The sequence below is a fragment of the Oncorhynchus kisutch genome, linkage group LG25 (assembly GCF_002021735.2).
Source record: "Oncorhynchus kisutch isolate 150728-3 linkage group LG25, Okis_V2, whole genome shotgun sequence".
In the NCBI taxonomy this organism is placed as follows: domain Eukaryota; kingdom Metazoa; phylum Chordata; class Actinopteri; order Salmoniformes; family Salmonidae; genus Oncorhynchus; species Oncorhynchus kisutch.
Window position 1 is genome coordinate 37,965,081 of NC_034198.2, and position 21,787 is coordinate 37,986,867.

At 47.4% G+C, this 21,787-nt stretch overlaps 1 protein-coding gene across 2 annotated transcripts in view; it reads right to left on the reverse strand.

The window, feature by feature from the left end:
• Positions 1–21,787, reverse strand: part of LOC109869932 (protein HID1) — a 39,974-nt gene that overhangs the window by 16,650 nt on the left and 1,537 nt on the right. The window contains exons 2-11 of one of the 2 annotated variants that reach the window (XM_031805180.1): positions 20,363–20,512; positions 16,639–16,809; positions 13,217–13,336; positions 9,225–9,331; positions 8,881–8,994; positions 8,571–8,790; positions 8,345–8,401; positions 8,067–8,207; positions 1,389–1,479; positions 1,152–1,303 (exon numbers count right to left, since the gene is read on the reverse strand). In XM_031805180.1, coding sequence (XP_031661040.1) covers positions 1,152–1,303; positions 1,389–1,479; positions 8,067–8,207; positions 8,345–8,401; positions 8,571–8,790; positions 8,881–8,994; positions 9,225–9,331; positions 13,217–13,336; positions 16,639–16,809; positions 20,363–20,512 — 1,323 coding nt within the window. Of the gene's footprint in view, positions 1–1,151; positions 1,304–1,388; positions 1,480–8,066; positions 8,208–8,344; positions 8,402–8,570; positions 8,791–8,880; positions 8,995–9,224; positions 9,332–13,216; positions 13,340–16,638; positions 16,810–20,362; positions 20,513–21,787 lie in introns of both variants that reach the window. The other variant, XM_031805177.1, reaches the window with a different exon arrangement.

Consider the following 21,787-nt stretch of genomic DNA (forward strand, 5'->3'; position numbering starts at 1 on the left):
CTCCCATCCATCCATCCTCTCCCTCCCATCCATCCATCCATCCTCCCTCCCCTCCCATCCACCCTCTCTCCCTCCCATCCCCCTCCCATCCTATCCTCTCTCCCTCCCATCCATCCATCCTCTCCCTCCCATCCATCCATCCATCTCTCCCTCCCATCCCTCCATCCTCTCTCCCTCCCATCCCTCCATCCTCTCTCCCTCCCATCCCCTCCATCCTCTCTCCCTCCCATCCCTCCATCCTCTAACCTCCCATCCACCCTCCCATCCATCCATCCATCCTCCCTCCCTCCCATCCCTTCCATCCACCGTCCCATTCTCTCCCTCCCATCCATCCTCTCTCCCTCCCATCCATCCATCCATCCCTCTCTCCCTCCCTCCCCTCCCATCCATCCTCTCTCCCTCCCCTCCCATCCATCCTCTCTCCCTCCCCTCCCATCCATCCTCTCTCCCTCCCCTCCCTCCCATCCTCTCTCCCTCCCCTCCCTCCCATCCTCTCTCCCTCCCTCCCATCCATTCCTCTCTCCCTCCCCTCCCATCCATCCTCTCTCCCTCCCTCCCATCCCTTCCATCCACCCTCCCCTCCCATCAATCCTCTCTCCCTCCCCTCCCATCCATCCTCTCTCCCTTCCCTCCCTCCCATCCATCCTCCCTCCCTCCCCTCCCATCCATCCTCTCTCCCTCCCCTCCCATCCATCCTCTCTCCCTCCCCTCCCATCCATCCTCTCTCCCTCCCCTCCCTCCCATCCATCCCTCCATCCATCCACCCTCTCTCCCTCCCTCCCATCCACCCTCTCTCCCTCTCTCCCATCCACCCTCCCTCCGTCCCATCCACCCTCTCTCCCTCCCTCCCATCCACCCTCTCTCCCTCCCTCCCATCCACCCTCTCTCCCTCCCCTCCCATCCATCCACCCTCTCTCCCTCCCTCCCATCCATCCACCCTCTCTCCCTCCCTCCCATCCATCCACCCTCTCTCCCTCCCTCCCATCCATCCACCCTCTCTCCCTCCCTCCCATCCATCCACCCTCTCTCCCTCCCTCCCATCCATCCACCCTCTCTCCCTCCCTCCCATCCATCCACCCTCTCTCCCTCCCTCCCATCCATCCTCGGCATCCAGGGAAGCATTGAGACGTCACTCAGACAGCTCTCCTCACCACTATGAGCAGGTCAGCATGAGTTCCAGTGAACACAGGGATGTCCATGGGGACTCGTACAGAGTAGGGTTTATTCAAACGCACACCAAAGTTCCTCTCTCCACTCAGCAGCAGCAGGATAAACACACCGATGTGTACCAGGCCCACACGAGCTGCACACACAGACACAGAGTACATATAAGAAGATGAAACACACACACACACACACACACACACACACAGCTCCGTGTGACTCACACTGGTCAGCCCGTGCATCATTCAGGTAAAACAGGATAGGCACAAGGACATCCAGAACATCACTGCTCTTCAACACGAAGAACAGGAACTTCTGAAACACAAAAAATAGACGATATCAACAAAAGGCACCAAGATTGTGAGCGTCAATATTATATGAATATTCTCGCTTGTACTTAGTGGAAACAGTTAGGAACAACAATACTGTACTTAAAAATGTCAGACCCCCAGAGGTCAAACACAGACAATACCTGTCAAAGTTAAAACAAGACCATTGTCACAATCTTTTTACAACGTGTTCTCTAGAGAAGCTGCAAATGTCACTCAGGTGATGAAACACATTAAAACATAAAATCTGTATTTGGGAGGTAAACACTTATAGGCATCTCCTCAGTGCATTCCCCATCAGAGAGAGAGGAGGATGTAATCAATGTGCGACGCAACGAGGCGTGTACGAAGCACACAGATGAACAGATGGCAGTCTGAGGGCAGAAGGGTAGAGCAATGTGATGCAGGAAGTATTGAGGTGGATAGGTGTGATAGGCCACATTCTACAGACGACCCTCTCAGCGGCCTACAGACGACCCTCTCAGCGGCCTACAGACGACCCTCTCAGCGGTCTACAGACGACCCTCTCAGCGGTCTACAGACGACCCTCTCAGCGGTCTACAGACGACCCTCTCAGCGGTCTACAGACGACCCTCTCAGCGGTCTACAGACGACCCTCTCAGCGGTCTACAGACGACCCTCTCAGCGGTCTACAGACGACCCTCTCAGCGGTCTACAGACGACCCTCTCAGCGGTCTACAGACGACCCTCTCAGCGGTCTACAGACGACCCTCTCAGTGTTCTATGTGAGCTCGATTGTATACACCGGTCAGCAACGGGTGTGCCCGAAATAGCTGAATCCACTAATTTGAAGGGGTTTCCACATACTTTTGTATATATTGTGTATGTAAAATCTGTTTAGATTTTGAATGGCCCATTATCAAATGGGCAAGAAGAGGGGTCGGGGAAAAAAACAAGTATTTTTCTCTGTTTGACTCGAATAGCGAATGGAGGCCGCTGTCATGACATTGCCCTGTTGGTGAGGTTTATGACCCCCATAAAAACCTTTCCCCTTTTCTCGCTCTACAGTAAACCCCTTTGTGTTAACATAGAGAGTCTGGTAACGTCAAAAGGTGGGGAACGGAACAATATTTCGGTAATCCAACCAGTTGAAGGTGTCCGTTGGTACTTAAAAAGAATATGATGTCAGATCAGTTGTTGTCTGGGACATTATATCTGATGATAGGATGACATAAATTTTATCTTGGAAAGTCTAAACATTCTAGTCATCAGATTCACATGGAATTGTAGTGCAATTTGAATGCTTAAATATGAAACTATTTGTGAAAAGATTAAAACTAAAAGTACTTTTAATATCAGAGAATTGTTTTCATAAGTAAAATATGCTCACTCAGTGGCCACGCCCGAGTGAACCAATTCACGGCGGGCTAAGCCAACCTCAGCGTGAGCTCTGGTTGCAAATGGTTGAACGATTACAACCTAATATTGTGTTCCTATGACGTGAGGACTGATGTCCATGCGTTTAAGAGGGCGAATTTCAACGTGGAGGTGATCGCCACGCTGGAAGGATGAATTTCAACTATACCAGCCAGAATATAGCATGGAGCTTATAGTATGGCAACTTGGTATGAACTCTGAACTCTTATTAACTAAAAGAAGTGATACATCCTAGATCCCTACATCCTTATCAGCAGCAGCTGTAAATGTGCGTGGCCTAGGAAAGGACGGACAATCTCTTCAGAGCGACAGGGTACTACAACGTATCCGTTCTACCACACTACGACAGAGTACTACAACGTATCAGTACTACCACACGACGACAGAGTACTACAACGTATCAGTACTACCACACGACGACAGAGTACTACAACGTATCAGTACTACCACACGACGACAGAGTACTACAACGTATCAGTACTACCACACGACGACAGAGTACTACAACGTATCAGTACTACCACACGACGACAGAGTACTACAACGTACCCGTTCTACCACACGACGACAGAGTACTACAACGTACCCGTTCTACCACACGACGACAGAGTACTACAACGTACCCGTTCTACCACACGACGACAGAGTACTACAACGTACCCGTTCTACCACACGACGACAGAGTACTACAACGTACCCGTTCTACCACACGACGACAGAGTACTACAACGTACCCGTTCTACCACACGACGACAGAGTACTACAACGTATCAGTACTACCACACGATGACAGAGTACTACAATGTATCTGCCCAGAAATATTCTTCAAAGTACAACCCAGCCTTCCTTCTTCGACCAATCTATTGAAGCGCAGCTCAGAGTAAATATATTTATTGTATTTTCCTTTTCCGAAAGGGCGGTTATTTAGAATGCATAAGATTCTGTATTTACGATAGCGTAGCTTCATAAGGTCCGATAGAGACCCAATCCTTTTGTTCCTCAGTCTTCCCGCTCTTTCATTCAAACCCAACACCCTTTCTTTGTGTAACCAGCCATCATATCGGTTTTGTCCACTAGGGACGTTTTCTTATGACATAAATAGTAGTCAATGTATGATCCATCCTGTGTATATGTAATTCTGTGTGATTATTTAGTAAATAAATAATTAAACCAAATTTTGTATTGCTGAGTCAACTTGTTAGCCAGGGTCCGTGAATTTTACGATGTCCAGATGAGACTGACTAAGGTGACGATTAATAATTGACTGCTATTGATATAAAAGGTTACCAGGTCTTTAAGAGTTCATTCGGAAGACAACAGCTCTATAAACATTCTTCCGTGGTGTCCCGACTTCCTAGTTAATTACATTTACATGACTAGTTTAATCAGGTAATATTAATGACAGAGAATAGATTTTATAAAATAGCATGTCATATAATTGAATCCATAGAAAAGACACGACACCGCTTTCCTGTTGGTTAGTTTTTTCAAATCATGCCAGGTAGGCTACTCCGCTTATTTCACTCCAAGCATCAACCAACCACTGTTTGAGGAGCATGCAGCCTCTTCCTACTCGACAGGTTTATTTTATTTTTAGTTAGTTAGTTAGTATTTAGTTTATTTATTCCACCCAAATTCGGTATGCCCTCCAACCTTGTTCCTGCAGCTAACCAGTGGTTAATTTGGGAAATAAAGTGAAATCTGTTTGGGAACATTGATAGTTTTCACAACAAAATATATTTAATTAAAACCGGTGACAGCCCGTCACTCTGTGTGCTCAAGAAAGGAATGAAGGGGAGAGGAGGAGATGGAAACTCACTGTGGTGACATTCTGTAGCTAAAGGTAATGTGCCAGCCTATATGAAAACAGAAGCTATTCAAGGCTATTCAAAATCAAATACAAATTCATTATAATTGTAGGCGAACTCTAAGCTGCAATGCACAATCAATGAACAAAAAGCATGGCCTAGGGCTATATGTTCTCTCCCAGACTGACTCATGTATAGAAATTTTGGAGCATAACGTAACCAGTCCATCCAGTATAATTAATAATACAGTCTACACTCAAGGGCGAGTACTAGAATTAGTTTAATTTTGGAGAATAGGCTCGACGAATCACATACCAAAGAAATCATAAAATCAGACATCTTAAAAAATGTTTTGCCATACGTAACATGTGGTAGGCTATGTAATGTAGAAAGGCACAATCCTTATTTTAATTCTGTATTTTTTGTCTCCCCAGGCTTGGGCTCATACATATATACACATATATATACATATATATATATACATACATACATACATACATACATACATCTATATATATCTATATCTATATATATCTAGATCTATATCTATCTATATATATCTAGATCTATATCTAGATCTATATCTATCTATATATATCTAGATCTATATATATCTAGATCTATATCTATCTATATCTATATCTATATCTATCTATATCTATATCTATATCTATCTATATCTATCTATATATATCTATATCTATCTATATCTATATATATCTATATCTATTTCTATATCTATACACACACACACACACACACACACACACACACACACACACTCACACTGCTCTAAAATATAAAAGGAACACTTAAACAACACAATGTAATTCCAAGTCAATCACACTTCTGTGAAATCAAACTGTCCACTTAGGAAGCAACACTGATTGACAATAAATGTCACATGCTGTTGTGCAAATGGAATAGACAACAGGTGGAAATTATAGGCAATTAGCAAGACACCCCCAATAAAGGAGTGGATCTGCAGGTGGTGACCACAGACCACTTCTCAGTTCCTATGCTTCCTGGCTGATGTTCTCGTCACTTGAATGCTGGCGGTGCTTTCACTCTAGTGGTAGCATGAGATGTAGTCTACAACCCACACAAGTGGCTCAGGTAGTGCAGCTCATCCAGGATGGCACATCAATGCGAGCTGTGGCAAGAAGGTTTGCTGTGTCTGTCAGCGTAGTGTCCAGAGCATGGAGGCGCTACCAGAAGACAGGCCAGTACATCAGGAGACGTGGAGGAGGCCGTAGGAGGGCAACAACCCAGCAGCAGGACCGCTACCTCCACCTTTGTGCAAGGAGGAGCACTGCCAGAGCCCTGCAAAATTACCTCCAGCAGGCCACAAATGTGCAGGTGTCTACTCAAACGGTCAGAAACAGACTCAGAAACAGACATGAGGGTGGTATGAGGGCCCAACGTCCACAGGTGAGGGTTGTGCTTACAGCCCAACACCGTGCAGGACGTTTGGCATTTGCCAGAGAACACCAAGACTGGCAAATTCGCCACTGGCACCCTGTGCTCTTCACAGATGAAAGCAGGTTCACACTGAGCACATGTGACAGACGTGACAGTCTGGAGACGCCGTGGAGAACGTTGTGCTGCCTGCAACATCCTCCAGCATGACCGGTTTGGCAGTGGGTCAGTCATGGTGTGGGGTGGCATTTCTTTGGGGGGCCGCACAGCCCTCCATGTGCTCGCCAGAGGTAGCCTGACTGCCATTAGGTACCGAGATGAGATCCTCAGACTCCTTGTGAGACCATATGCTGGTGCGGTTGGCCCTGGGTTCCTCCTAATGCAAGACAATGCTAGACCGCATGTGGCTGGAGTGTGTCAGCAGTTCCTGCAAGAGGAAGGCATTGATGCTATGGACTGGCCCGCCCGTTCCCCAGACATGAATCCAATTGAGCACATCTGGGACATCATGTCTCGCTCCATCCACCAACGCCACGTTGCACCACAGACTGTCCAGGAGTTGGCGGATGCTTTAGTCCAGGTCTGGGAGGACATCCCGCAGGAGACCATCCACCACCTCATCAGGAGCATGCCCAGGCGTTGTAGGGAGGTCATACAGGCACGTATGACTACTGAGCCTCATTTGGACTTGTTTTAAGGACATTACATCTAAGTTGGATCAGCCTGTAGTGTAGTTTTCCACTTTAATTTTGAGTGTGACTCCAAATCCAGACCTCCATGGGTTGATAAATTTGATTTCCATTGATAATTTTTGTGTGATTTTGTTGTCAGCACATTCAACTATGTAAAGAAAAAGTATTTAATAAGAATATTTCATTCATTCAGATCTAGGATGTGTTAATTTAGTGTTCCCTTTATTTTTTTTGAGCAGTGTATATGCATACAGTATATACACGTATGCATAACTCTAATATGCATGAGTGTTTTGAATGAATCATCACCTTAGAAAGCGTCCATTTCTTTGTGTTAGGATTTGAAACAACATCAACAACCATGTGTTACACTCAGTTTCACACTGTTGGTGAGGAGGTAATACGGTCACCATGACTGTTGGTGTGGAGGTAATACGGTCACCATGACTCCCGGTGAGGAGGTAATACGGTCACCATGACTCCCGGTGAGGAGGTAATACGGTCACCATGACTCCCGGTGAGGAGGTAATACGGTCACCATGACTCCCGGTGAGGAGGTAATACGGTCACCATGACTCCCGGTGAGGAGGTAATACGGTCACCATGACTCCCGGTGAGGAGGTAATACGGTCACCATGACTCCCGGTGAGGAGGTAATACGGTCACCATGACTCCCGGTGAGGAGGTAATACGGTCACCATGACTCCCGGTGAGGAGGTAATACGGTCACCATGACTCCCGGTGAGGAGGTAATACGGTCACCATGACTCCCGGTGAGGAGGTAATACGGTCACCATGACTCCCGGGGAGGAGGTAATACGGTCACCATGACTCCCGGGGAGGAGGTAATACGGTCACCATGACTCCCGGGGAGGAGGTAATACGGTCACCATGACTCCCGGTGAGGAGGTAATACGGTCACCATGACTCCCGGTGAGGAGGTAATACGGTCACCATGACTCCCGGTGAGGAGGTAATACGGTCACCATGACTCCCGGTGAGGAGGTAATACGGTCACCATGACTCCCGGTGAGTAGGTAATACGGTCACCATGACTCCCGGTGAGTAGGTAATACGGTCACCATGACTCCCGGTGAGTAGGTAATACGGTCACCATGACTCCCGGTGAAGAGGTAATACGGTCACCATGACTCCCGGTGAGGAGGTAATACGGTTCTAGTAAAGGCTAATACAGCACTGTTGTATCCTTTAATGTAGGAATGATGGGATGCAGGTACTAGGGCTCCAGTCCAAACCTTGTTGAAGTCACAGAGCTTCCAGAAGAGCACCAGTAGCTCCTGGTGGAACCGGATCTTCTTGGCTGAGTTGGGCAGGTAGGTCTGGATCAGAGGGTTGGTCATCAGTCTGGCCAGACCCTTCAGGATGAAGCTGAAGTCCTGGAGAAAGACAACAACAACAAACTCTCCTTTCAGATGTACTGCGACTTAAATGGTTTTTAAAAAAGGATATCTGATGGACCCAGAGTCATGTGGTTCTGGATTGACCGTTTGAACAGTGTACGTTAGTGCCTTACCTCCTCCCTATGGATCCTGGACAGGTAGTTTACAAACAGGTTGTCTGGTCCCACAGGCTGAGAACACAAGGAAGCGAAACATTATGATAACAGATACAACAACCAACAATTCCACATGGCCAGAGGCAAGATGGAACTACCACCGTGTTGCTTATTCCTATCCAGTTCTCTCAGATCTCCACAAGAAGGGGATTTGAGAAGCAGGCTCTCTCTCGCTCTCTTTTACCTCTAGGTCCTCCATGGCGGAGGCGGAATGGTCCAGGCTGTGTTGTGCTGCGGCTGGCCCGGCCTCGTGCTCCAGAGTCACTATGAGGACCTGGACAGCATGCTCCACCAACACCTCTCGGTAGTCAGAGAACATCAGGTGATTGTAAGGGATACCGTAACCCACTGCGTCATAGGCACACACCACATTGAGGAGAGACGTGAAGAGAGGCAGGGCATGTCTGGGACGAGGAGAAAGAGGTTAGGATTAGTGTAGCACACACTCTTCAGACCAAATCTTCAGTCATAAAGTGTGTGTGTGTGTGTGTTACCGGTTGTCTGTAGCGCAGAAGAAGGTAACCCAGGGGTTGAGGATGTTGTCAGCAGAGGGGGGCAGGTACATGGCCTCAGAGAAACAGGTCAACAGCAGCTTCAGCAGCTCCGTCCTGACCAAGACAGTGGAGAGAAATATAATCTCTAAAATCAACTCCGAGCCCCCTCCAGGCACTTGTGTAGATCTCAGAGGGCTGGATAGGTCTGGGTAACATGGTGAGAGTTTCATCTTGCCCCCGATGAACCAAGTGGAATTGTCGCCATATTGATTATACCTATCCTACACAAGTAGATCTAGTAATTCAGGAATGCCCCCCCTTCTCCATCTTCCCTGGGGTCTCACCTGTTGAGGTCGTGGGTGTAGTTGAGTGGGGGGGACTGAGCGAACCCCACTCCTGCCTCCCAGATGTACTCACAGCTGTCTATGGACTGTATGTCCTCCGCTGTGTCCTGGGGAAGAGAAGAACACCGAGGTGACCTTCAAGCATAGTCTAGCAGCAATTCCATTTTACTGTTATTGTTACACTCCATAAAACGTAGAACAATGATTGTTTGGTTAACTAAACATGGTATAAACCATAGTTCACTGCACAACGGGTCATGTGAAGAATTCATGATTGTCAAAATGGGACGGTGCTGAGGTCACAAAGGAGACAGTGGCCATGTTTTATTCATATCAGCAGAGGGTAGAGAGCCGTGACAGAGAGAGCTGTGACAGAGAGAGCCTGGACAGAGAGAGCCTGGACAGAGAGAGCCTGGACAGAGAGAGCCTGGACAGAGAGAGCCGTGACAGAGAGAGCCGTGACAGAGAGAGCCGTGACAGAGAGAGCCGTGACAGAGAGAGCCTGGACAGAGAGAGCCTGGACAGAGAGAGCCTGGACAGAGAGAGCCTGGACAGAGAGAGCCTGGACAGAGAGAGCCTGGACAGAGAGAGCCTGGACAGAGAGAGCCTGGACAGAGAGAGCCTGGACAGAGAGAGCCTGGACAGAGAGAGCCTGGACAGAGAGAGCCTGGACAGAGAGAGCCTGGACAGAGAGAGCCTGACAGAGAGAGCCTGGACAGAGAGAGCCGTGACAGAGAGAGCCGTGACAGAGAGAGCCGTGACAGAGAGAGCCGTGACAGAGAGAGCCGTGACAGAGAGAGCCGTGACAGAGAGAGCCGTGACAGAGAGAGCCGTGACAGAGAGAGCCGTGACAGAGAGAGCCGTGACAGAGAGAGCCGTGACAGAGAGAGCCGTGACAGAGAGAGCCGTGACAGAGAGAGCCGTGACAGAGAGAGCCGTGACAGAGAGAGCCGTGACAGAGAGAGCCGTGACAGAGAGAGCCGTGACAGAGAGAGCCGTGACAGAGAGAGCCGTGACAGAGAGAGCCGTGACAGAGAGAGCCGTGACAGAGAGAGCCGTGACAGAGAGAGCCTGGACAGAGAGAGCCGTGACAGAGAGAGCCTGGACAGAGAGAGCCGTGACAGAGAGAGCCGTGACAGAGAGAGCCGTGACAGAGAGAGCCGTGACAGAGAGAGCCGTGACAGAGAGAGCCGTGACAGAGAGAGCCGTGACAGAGAGAGCCGTGACAGAGAGAGCCGTGACAGAGAGAGCCGTGACAGAGAGAGCCGTGACAGGGAGAGCCGTGACAGGGAGAGCCGTGACAGAGAGAGCCGTGACAGAGAGAGCCTGGACAGAGAGAGCCTGGACAGAGAGAGCCGTGACAGAGAGAGCCGTGACAGAGAGAGCCGTGACAGAGAGAGCCGTGACAGAGAGAGCCGTGACAGAGAGAGCCGTGACAGAGAGAGCCGTGACAGAGAGAGCCGTGACAGAGAGAGCCTGGACAGAGAGAGCCTGGACAGAGAGAGCCGTGACAGAGAGAGCCGTGACAGAGAGAGCCGTGACAGAGAGAGCCGTGACAGAGAGAGCCGTGACAGAGAGAGCCGTGACAGAGAGAGCCGTGACAGAGAGAGCCGTGACAGAGAGAGCCGTGACAGAGAGAGCCGTGACAGAGAGAGCCGTGACAGAGAGAGCCGTGACAGAGAGAGCCGTGACAGAGAGAGCCGTGACAGAGAGAGCCGTGACAGAGAGAGCCGTGACAGAGAGAGCCGTGACAGAGAGAGCCGTGACAGAGAGAGCCGTGACAGAGAGAGCCGTGACAGAGAGAGCCGTGACAGAGAGAGCCGTGACAGAGAGAGCCGTGACAGAGAGAGCCGTGACAGAGAGAGCCGTGACAGAGAGAGCCGTGACAGAGAGAGCCGTGACAGAGAGAGCCGTGACAGAGAGAGCCGTGACAGAGAGAGCCGTGACAGAGAGAGCCGTGACAGAGAGAGCCGTGACAGAGAGAGCCGTGACAGAGAGAGCCGTGACAGAGAGAGCCGTGACAGAGAGAGCCGTGACAGAGAGAGCCGTGACAGAGAGAGCCGTGACAGAGAGAGCCGTGACAGAGAGAGCCGTGACAGGGAGAGCCGTGACAGGGAGAGCCGTGACAGAGAGAGCCGTGACAGAGAGAGCCGTGACAGAGAGAGCCGTGACAGAGAGAGCCGTGACAGAGAGAGCCGTGACAGGGAAACTTGCAATGTATTGGAGGCTTAAAAGCTGAATCTCAGCATAGAGTTCATTGTTTAAAAAAATTAAAACAATTCAATTGTGAAATCAGTTAGCAATAGCATCTACTGTTGCTTGTGCATGTTCTATGAATCAATTTAGCCTACCTTGTATTTTTTTATCATGTTTTATGTTGGAAGTGCACTCACAGTCTAATTGTTATTTGTCCAATGATTAATTATTTCTTTCAGTTATTTTTTTAAAGGAGTGGCTCAGTCCCACTCCTATCGGCTCAGTCCCACTCCTATCGGCCAGTAGCTCAGTCCCACTCCTATCGGCCAGTAGCTCAGTCCCACTCCTAGTGGCTAGTAGCTCAGTCCCACTCCTAGTGGCTCAGTCCCACTCCTAGTGGCTCAGTCCCACTCCTAGTGGCTCAGTCCCACTCCTAGTGGCTCAGTCCCACTCCTAGTGTGGTTCATTTTTCATAAAGCTTTTTTTTGAAAAGAGAGAACAGTGTTGAAAAGACGGAGAAGATAGGAGGAGGGTGGATTCTAACCCATGCCAACTCTGGCGCGTGTGCCGGGGGTCAGCGGTTGTAAGCGACAGACACGGAGGTCACCAATAATGTATTTGTCCTATTGGTTGCCTTGAACATGTAATAAAACAATGACATTTCCCCGAACAAAAAAATGCACCTACCTCCTACAAATATATCCATATATTATAATCCACATAATAATTCCCAAGAGACGCGCTGTAGCCTGTACGTAGTTTACATAGGTCAAATGTAGGTATGGTACTGCATTTTATACAAACACCGCTTCAAGCTGCCCCCCTTTGGCTCCGGTTCTAAATATTTATTCAGACATTAAAACCCTCCTGCTGCAGGATTATCTCCCTCCTGTGACAAAACAGGTCAAATTAAGATCCTACATCTGTATATAGTGCACTAATATTGATCAGGGCCCATTTTGATCAGGGCTTTGGTTAAAAGTAGAGCACTTATATAGAGAATAGGGTGCAATTTGGGATGTAACTTTTGTTCACACTTCCTTCCACCTGAGTGGAACACTCACCTGACTTTACCAACCTACAACACCAGAGAGAGTGAACTGGCAGCCAGGCAGACATTTGAATGCATTGTACTAGAACCTAGCTGTCAGCAGCAGCCTCATTGTTAATCTTCATAGATTACTATATTAAGAGAGAGTTCAGTTCACAATGTTGTGCGGTCAGTCTTGCAGGATAGTATTCACTCTCAATAGTTGACTCTAACCATGGAAGTGAGAGACATTCTGTGTGTGTGTGTGTGTATATCTGTGAGTGAGTGATCAACTGGGGGAGATTAGGAAGGTCTCCACTTTATTTCACAGCCTGCCTAACACCATTGGGCCCTGTCCAGCCAACAACACCATAGAGGTATTTGCTCAGTGGATAAGGAGTGTCTAACACCCTCCTCCTTTCTCAGCCCAGTTAACAAACATGGCTGAGGGCCACACCTCACCCTCACACGGCTCCCGCTGTGCACTGGAGTCACTCATTAACCCTGAACCACTGCCTGTACAGAGGAGACATTCTGGGACATTGTGTTCACTTACGGACCAATCCTAGCTTGGATGCCGTGCTAATGTGTCCACATAACCGTCCTTTATGTGCCCAGATCTTGAAATACAATTTGGCCCCTCAAAAAAAAAAAAAAAAAACAGAACGATAAACTACTTGTCCAGTTTGTATTATCCGTTTCTTCCTCGCTGGTCAAGACAAATCTCTCTCAAGAGTGTTTGTCCGAAGTGGAGGGGGTTACTCACCGAACCTGTCCTCTTGTGGCTCTGGACGGTGAAGTCTGGACAGAAAAGCAGGTCAGATACAGCCAGGAGGAGAGACTCAGCCAGGGGCCTCGCTCCATCATCATCATCATCACCTTCATCCTGCTGGGAGATAAGACATCATCATCATCATCATCCTTCTCCTAAGACACAATCCAATTCTTCTCCTCCTCCTCCTCTGCACCCCCACCTTCATCCTCGGTCCGTGGTTCCCATGGCACTGTGAGTTCACCTAGGCAGAGAGCTTTCTAAATATCCTCTAGATCTGTGTGTGTGGGGGGGGGGGGTCTGGCTTGACCTTTTTCAGATGAACTCGTGGACAATTTTTTTGTCTCCGCGTGCAGTTTGAAGTAAGTTGCTAACTAGCGTTTGCGCAGAGACTAAACCTATGGGTACCTGCTAGCATGCTAACAGTTACCCATATAAAAAAATTGGGGCTCCCGAGTGGCGCAGCGGTCTAAGGCACTGCATCTCAGCGCAAGAGGTGTCACTACAGTACCTGGTTTGAATCTAGGCTTCATCACATCCGGGCTGTAATTGGGAGTCCCAAAGGGCGGCGCACAATTGGCCCAGCGTTGGCCGGGGTAGGCCGTCATTGTAAAATACGATTTTTCTTCTTAACTGACTTGCCGAGTTAAATCAAAGTTAAATAAATAAATAAATATAATTCCAGTCATTGTGCTAACAGAAGTTAGCATTGGCTCATGAAAATACCTTTAAACGTACTTCTTCAGAGACATAACAGCGGTATCCACGAGTTTATCTGCCTCTGGGGAAAGTAGATAAAGGGCCAAAATCCCAAAGTATCCCTTTAACAATGAGTTTCTTTGTTTTACTCCACGGACTGCTGACTGTGTGTTATCCCTTTAGACTTTAGGAACCACAATGGAAATACTGTAAGTCTGATTGTGTGTTATCCCTTTAGACTTTAGGAACCACAATGGAAATACTGTAAGTCTGACTGTGTGTTATCCCTTTAGACTTTAGGAACCACAATGGAAATACTGTAAGTCTGATGGTGTGTTATCCCTTTAGACTTTAGGAACCACAATGGAAATACTGTAAGTCTGATGGTGTGTTATCCCTTTAGACTTTAGGAACCACAATGGAAATACTGTAAGTCTGACTGTGTGTTATCCCTTTAGACTTTAGGAACCACAATGGAAATACTGTAAGTCTGACTGTGTGTTATCCCTTTAGACTTTAGGAACCACAATGGAAAAACTAAGTCTGACTGTGTGTTATCCCTTTAGACTTTAGGAACCACAATGGAAATACTGTAAGTCTGACTGTGTGTTATCCCTTTAGACTTTAGGAACCACAATGGAAAAACTAAGTCTGACTGTGTGTTATCCCTTTAGACTTTAGGAACCACAATGGAAATACTGTAAGTCTGACTGTGTGTTATCCCTTTAGACTTTAGGAACCACAATGGAAATACTGTAAGTCTGACTGTGTGTTATCCCTTTAGACTTTAGGAACCACAATGGAAATACTGTAAGTCTGACTGTGTGTTATCCCTTTAGACTTTAGGAACCACAATGGAAATACTGTAAGTCTGACTGTGTGTTATCCCTTTAGACTTTAGGAACCACAATGGAAATACTGTAAGTCTGACTGTGTGTTATCCCTTTAGACTTTAGGAACCACAATGGAAATACTGTAAGTCTGACTGTGTGTTATCCCTTTAGACTTTAGGAACCACAATGGAAATACTGTAAGTCTGACTGTGTGTTATCCCTTTAGACTTTAGGAACCACAATGGAAATACTGTAAGTCTGACTGTGTGTTATCCCTTTAGACTTTAGGAACCACAATGGAAATACTGTAAGTCTGACTGTGTGTTATCCCCGTCACATTTAAAAAACATGTCTGTTTTCTTTAACTGGTCAATCAATCCTGCTAGGAGACAGAAAGAGCTCAGTCACAGGAAACATGTCCTTGAGATAATAATAGTACATGTATATATTATTACTGTAGTTAAGATGGGCTCAGTAGAACTGCATAAAGAATGTGGCAGAAATATATCAACCAGTCCAAATCAAAGTGTAGTACAGAATGCCTCCTCATTGACAGCCATTCTGCATTCCCTCCCATTCCCATAATAGTTCACCATTTACCCATCCAGCCTCTCACTTTAATTAAAAGGTTATCCAATACCTCTTCAATTCAACCATTGTCCAGGAGGGATGCATGGGAGGCAATAGGGAGGGGGGGCACAATATGAGCACTGTTCAGGCAGGCTGAGGTGCTCGTCAGGCCAGGTAACAGGAGACCCAGCTGGCTCAACAATTAGCAGACATTAAGGGAGAAGGAAATCCCCCACTCAAAGAGCTCTCTCAACCTCAGGATAGTGTTCATTAGGCATGAAAACAGACTGAAACGGGGAGGCACAACATAATCTTGTCCAAAAATCAACAAACGTGTGTGTGTGTGTGTGTGTGTTATCAAGATGTTTGAAAAACTGTGTGTAAGGTGTGTCCTAATGAACATAACGCTGGCAGGTCAGATCTTACAACACTGGCAGGTCAGAGCTTTGGAAACCTGAATAGACACAGTTCCCACCAGAAAACACAGTAGTAGCTGCAGTAGTGGGGTCCAGACAGTACCAGAGTGGAGAACTCACAGATCCAAGTAGAAGATCTGATCTATACAAAACTGAAAAGGGTGAAAGATCAAACTCGGAGTTGGGAAAGAACAGTATTTCTGTGTTTGTCTGCTCTCCAACCCACGACACAGTGAATCTTGGATGCTAATTTCCCAGCATGCTTTTCACCATGAGAAAAACAATCCTCTATCCAATGATCTGTAAACAAGTACATCTATCTGTACATAAAGTAATTCAACCAGAATTTAAATGATTTGTTCAGTCAGTGACAGTGCTGGGTAAGGACTATGGTGAAGCAGTCATGAACTCACTAGTCTGAACCAATCACGTCTCTCTCTCTCGCTCTCTCTGTAGAGACATAGCAGGCATGCTGATGTAAGTTCATAGGGAGAAGAGAACACACACTGATTCTGAGAAACTGAGTTAATTTAATGGATTGCATAACAGGCAATCTTTTCAACTCAAGCTGCCAGAGAGCTCGAGAAAGAGGCTAGCAAGTGGAGACAGAGGCTAGCATCCTTGGCAGTGTGCATCTCCCTTAATTTGCCAAGGGGAGACGAAAATGAAGGGAACCGAAAAGTGAGTCTCAAACAAACTAATAATAATAATGAATATGACCTCTGATAAACCGATACACAAATTGAATACATGATGAAATCCCAACTTCAAAGGGCTCTAATGTCCAATGGGCTAGGGTAGCACAGAACACATCTGCACAGCGTTTCTTCTCTCGATTGGAAGGGCACCGTTCTGGTCAGTTTAACCTCAGCCAAGATGAGGAGAACAGTACACTTACCCCAGCTCTGCCGGCACCAGGCACGGTGGACCAGAAGAAGCCTCTCCAGTCTGCGTCCTCAAAGATATACGGTAGGATACGTGTGAGCAGACGGATGCAGTTGAGGACGATCTGTCTCTCCTTCTCCGAGGGACAACCAGAGTCAGCGCCCTGGACAAGCTTCTCCACTGCCTGGAATGGACACATTAACATGTATAGTTAGCACAACATAACATACAAACTGCTTCATTTCCTGCTTTTATACAAGTGTTTCCATTTGAGGTCTTATACAGTGGACCCTTGAGGCGCGACACAGGCAGAACATTCAACAATAGTTCAGTCCATCTGCTGCAGTAATAAAGCCGTTACATTCAACTGAACTGTGAACAACAAACACTAGCATTCCTTTCACACCAACTGTATCCAAGGTAACCAATGGACTCTGTTTAAATACAGAAAAGGCTCAAACACACACACACACACACACACACACCAGTCCCTCTTTCTATTGAAAACCTACAAGAGACATATTAGAAGCAAACCCAGATGGAACACCTGACCTGTACAGCACCACTAAACACACTCAGAATACGCCTGTTACAGCACCACTAAACACACTCAGAATACGCCTGTTACAGCACCACTAAACACACTCAGAATACGCCTGTTACAGCACCACTAAACACACTCAGAATACACCTGTACAGCACCACTAAACACACTCAGAATACACCTGTACAGCACCACTAAACACACTCAGAATACACCTGTTACAGCACCACTAAACACACTCAGAATACACCTGTTACAGCACCACTAAACACACTCAGAATACACCTGTTACAGCACCACTAAACACACTCAGAATACGCCTGTTACAGCACCACTAATCACACTCAGAATACACCTGTTACAGCACCACTAAACACACTCAGAATACACCTGTTACAGCACCACTAAACACACTCAGAATACACCTGTTACAGCACCACTAAACACACTCAGAATACACCTGTTACAGCACCACTAAACACACTCAGAATACACCTGTTACAGCACCACTAAACACACTCAGAATACACCTGTTACAGCACCACTAAACACACTCAGAATACATCCACTGTAATGTTACTGTACTACTTGCATTGTGCTACTTTCTCAACTGTATCCAAGGTAGACAAAAAAAAGGTTAACCCCTTACATCTCCTGGGAAGTAGCCTATATGGTTAAGGCTACATTGAAAGTTTTTTTTTTTTACTTAATTTTTCTCCCTAATTTTGTGGTATTGAATTGGTAGTTTCAGTCTTGTCCCTTCGCTGTAACTCCCATACGGACTCGGGAGAGACAAAGGTCGAGAGCCGTGCGTCCTCCGAAACACAACCCAGCCAAGCCACACTGCTTTGTGATACAACACTCACTTCCCCCTGGAAGCCAACCGCACCAATGTGTCGGAGGAAGCACCGTACACCTGGCAACGGTGTCAGCATGCATTGCGCCCGGTCCCCCACAGGAGTTGCTAGTGCACGATGGGACAAGAACATCCCTGCCGGCCAAACCCCACCCCTAACCCGGACGACGCTGGGCCAATTGTGCGCTGGCCCATGGGTATCCCGGTCGGGGCCGGCTGCGACAGAATCTGGACTTGAACCAGGATCTCTAGTGGCACAGCTAGCACTGTGATGCAATGCCTCAGACCACTGCCCAACTCTGAAAGGTTTCCTACAGAAGAAATATGGACCACATATGTATAACCGTGGTAACAATCAAAAGGGAAAGATTATGGGGATAAGTATTAGACTAAAGGTGAGGACACGACAGTTCACCTGACTCAAGGCTGAATCTATACATTACACTGTTTATTTTATGTGCATTTTGACATTTACTGTACTTTTCGCAGCATTTGTTGATAACGAAATCTGAAAATACTCTGGATACATTCAGTAACATTCTAAGAATATTCTTGGAAAATGTGGGGTAGGTGCGACGTAAGACGAAAGCAATGACAAGGGTTTGAGTAGAGGACTAACTGGTGTTTCCAAGTGGCCACACACACACTTCTCCAAAGTGTCCAGTTCCTAAGTCATTGCAATGCACTTTTATGACTCATAAAAAGAGTCTTCAACTATAAGGTGCTTTTTTTGAGTTCGCCGAGCTGTGCTGTTGAGGAACTAGAGCGAACACACTTGTAGCTGTTAAGTTAGGAACACAACCCTGCATCCCCACTGTTGTTTACACAATCCAAACACGGTCCTTTATAAATCACAATCTGGGTCAGGTGGGCATCATCTGAAAGCTTGTTCTATTACAACATGGCTTGCTAAATGATAAAATACGATCTAACAGTGTTAGGCTTTCAGTAGAGAATTCAGAGAAGCAGATCGTACTTTAGGTCCGCATAGAATGGAGTCATTTGTGCATTCAGATGCAAAAGGTCCGTGGCAAATCTGCTGCACAATAGGACAAACATAGGCTCATTCTGTTCAGGACAACCCAGGGTATAACACCATGTCATCATGTCACTGTACATCAAAACACAGAGATCATAAACGTTGACTCTGTACATTACATGAGTTTTATGACATAGATATGTGAAGAGCACGTTTGGTGTTTTTGCTTGCTTGTATGACATCAAAGCGATGTTTCTTAGAATCTTTAACGTCTCATCTTTCAAAATGCATTAAGATCTAATCAAATCCTCTTAATTTACAATATTTCCCTCACTCAGACAACCATAAAGGTGCAAGAGTTGTCCAATTAGAGGGAGGGATGGGTCAACTTGTCGCACAAGGTGCTGAAGTTCAGAATGTCTGTCAGTCAAAACTCATTCAGAGCTGTGAAGCGGAGACCCTGAGCTCTGACGTCATGTATAGCATGTTACTGTACAGCCACTGAGCTCTGACGTCATGTATAGCATGTTACTGTACAGCCACTGAGCTCTGACGTCATGTATAGCATGTTACTGTACAGCCACTGAGCTCTGACGTCATGTATAGCATGTTACTCTACAGCCACTGAGCTCTGACGTCATGTATAGCATGTTACTGTACAGCCACTGAGCTCTGACGTCATGTATAGCATGTTACTGTACAGCCACTGAGCTCTGACGTCATGTATAGCATGTTACTGTACAGCCACTGAGCTCTGACGTCATGTATAGCATGTTACTCTACAGCCACTGAGCTCTGACGTCATGTATAGCATGTTACTGTACAGCCACTGAGCTCTGACGTCATGTATAGCATGTTACTGTACAGCCACTGCGTTTATATTTAGGCACTTGTCAATGTTCAAAATCTGCCATTTTCAACCCGTATATGGGTGTGAGTGTTAAGGGACACACACACACACAAAATTCAAAATCCTATTTTCCCTAACCCATAAATATATACTAGCTCCTAATCCAAAACAAAATTCTAACCCAAACACTAATTCTAACCTTAACCCTCACCCTAGGCTCCGAACCCTAAAACTAACCCTGGCTCCTAACCCTAAACCTAATTATATCCTTAACCCTAACCCTAACACTAAAACTAACCCTGGCTCCTAAACCTGGCTCCTAATTCTCACACTAAGTCTAACCTTAACCCTAAATCCCCTAGAAACAGCATTTGACCTTGTGGGGACTAAAACAATGTCCCCAGTTGGTCAAATTTTTGTTTGTTTAGTATTCTTGTGCGATCTTCTGGTCCCCACAAGTATAGTTAAACACATCCACACACACAGGCACACACACAGCCTAGATTACCTTGTAACAGAGGGTTGCCAGATTGGAGGGAGATTCTTCTCTGACAGCTCGTATCTCCGCTGCCGGCACCAGAGCAAACACATCCTGGACGGTAGTGGCAGTATCCGCCCAGAACTGGTCCCAGAAGGCATGGTCCGTAGCCTCCACGGGCTGGGGGAGATGAACAGACAGACAGGGATCAGGTACATCCGCCTACAGGAGGAGAGAGACCTGCTTGGCTGTAGCCTACAGGAGGAGAAAGAGCTGCTTGGCTGTAGCCTACAGGAGGAGAGAGCTGCTTGGTTGTAGCCTACAGGAGGAGAGAGCTGCTTGGTTGTAGCCTACAGGAGGAGAGAGCTGCTTGGCTGTAGCCTACAGGAGGAGAGAGAGCTGCTTGGCTGTAGCCTACAGGAGGAGAGAGAGCTGCTTGGCTGTAGCCTACAGGAGGAGAGAGACCTGCTTGGCTGTAGCCTACAGGAGGAGAGAGAGCTGCTTGGCTGTAGCCTACAGGAGGAGAGAGAGCTGCTTGGCTGTAGCCTACAGGAGGAGAGAGAGCTGCTTGGCTGTAGCCTACAGGAGGAGAGAGAGCTGCTTGGCTGTAGCCTACAGGAGGAGAGAGAGATGCTTGGCTGTAGCCTACAGGAGGAGAGAGAGCTGCTTGGCTGTAGCCTACAGGAGGAGAGAGAGCTGCTTGGCTATAGCCTACAGGAGAGAGGGCTGCTTGGCTGTAGCCTACAGGAGAGAGAGTTGCTTGGCTGTAGCCTACAGGAGGACAGAGACCTGCTTGGCTGTAGCCTACAGGAGGACAGAGACCTGCTTGGCTGTAGCCTACAGGAGGACAGATACCTGCTTGGCTGTAGCCTACAGGAGGAGAGAGAGACCTGCTTGGCTGTAGCCTACAGGAGGACACAGAGACCTGCTTGGCTGTAGGCTACAGAAGGACAGAGACCTGCTTGGCTGTAGGCTACAGGAGGAGAGAGACCTGCTTGGCTGTAGCCTACAGGAGGACAGAGAGACCTGCTTGGCTGTAGCCTACAGAAGGACAGAGACCTGCTTGGCTGTAGCCTACAGGAGGACAGAGACCCACTTGGCTGTAGGCTACAGGAGGAGAGAGAGACTTGCTTGGCTGTAGCCTACAGGAGGAGAGAGAGACTTGCTTGGCTGTAGCCTACAGGAGGAGAGAGAGACTTGCTTGGCTGTAGCCTACAGGAGGAGAGAGAGACCTGCTTGGCTGTAGCCTACAGGAGGAGAGAGAGACCTGCTTGGCTGTAGCCTACAGGAGGAGAGAGAGACCTGCTTGGCTGTAGCCTACAGGAGGAGAGAGAGACCTGCTTGGCTGTAGCCTACAGGAAGAAAACAGTTAAATATAGACAGAAATAAACGTCAGGGGCCAGTTCCCCGGATACATAATAACTTTTGATGGAGATTCTTTATTGCCTTTTAGTC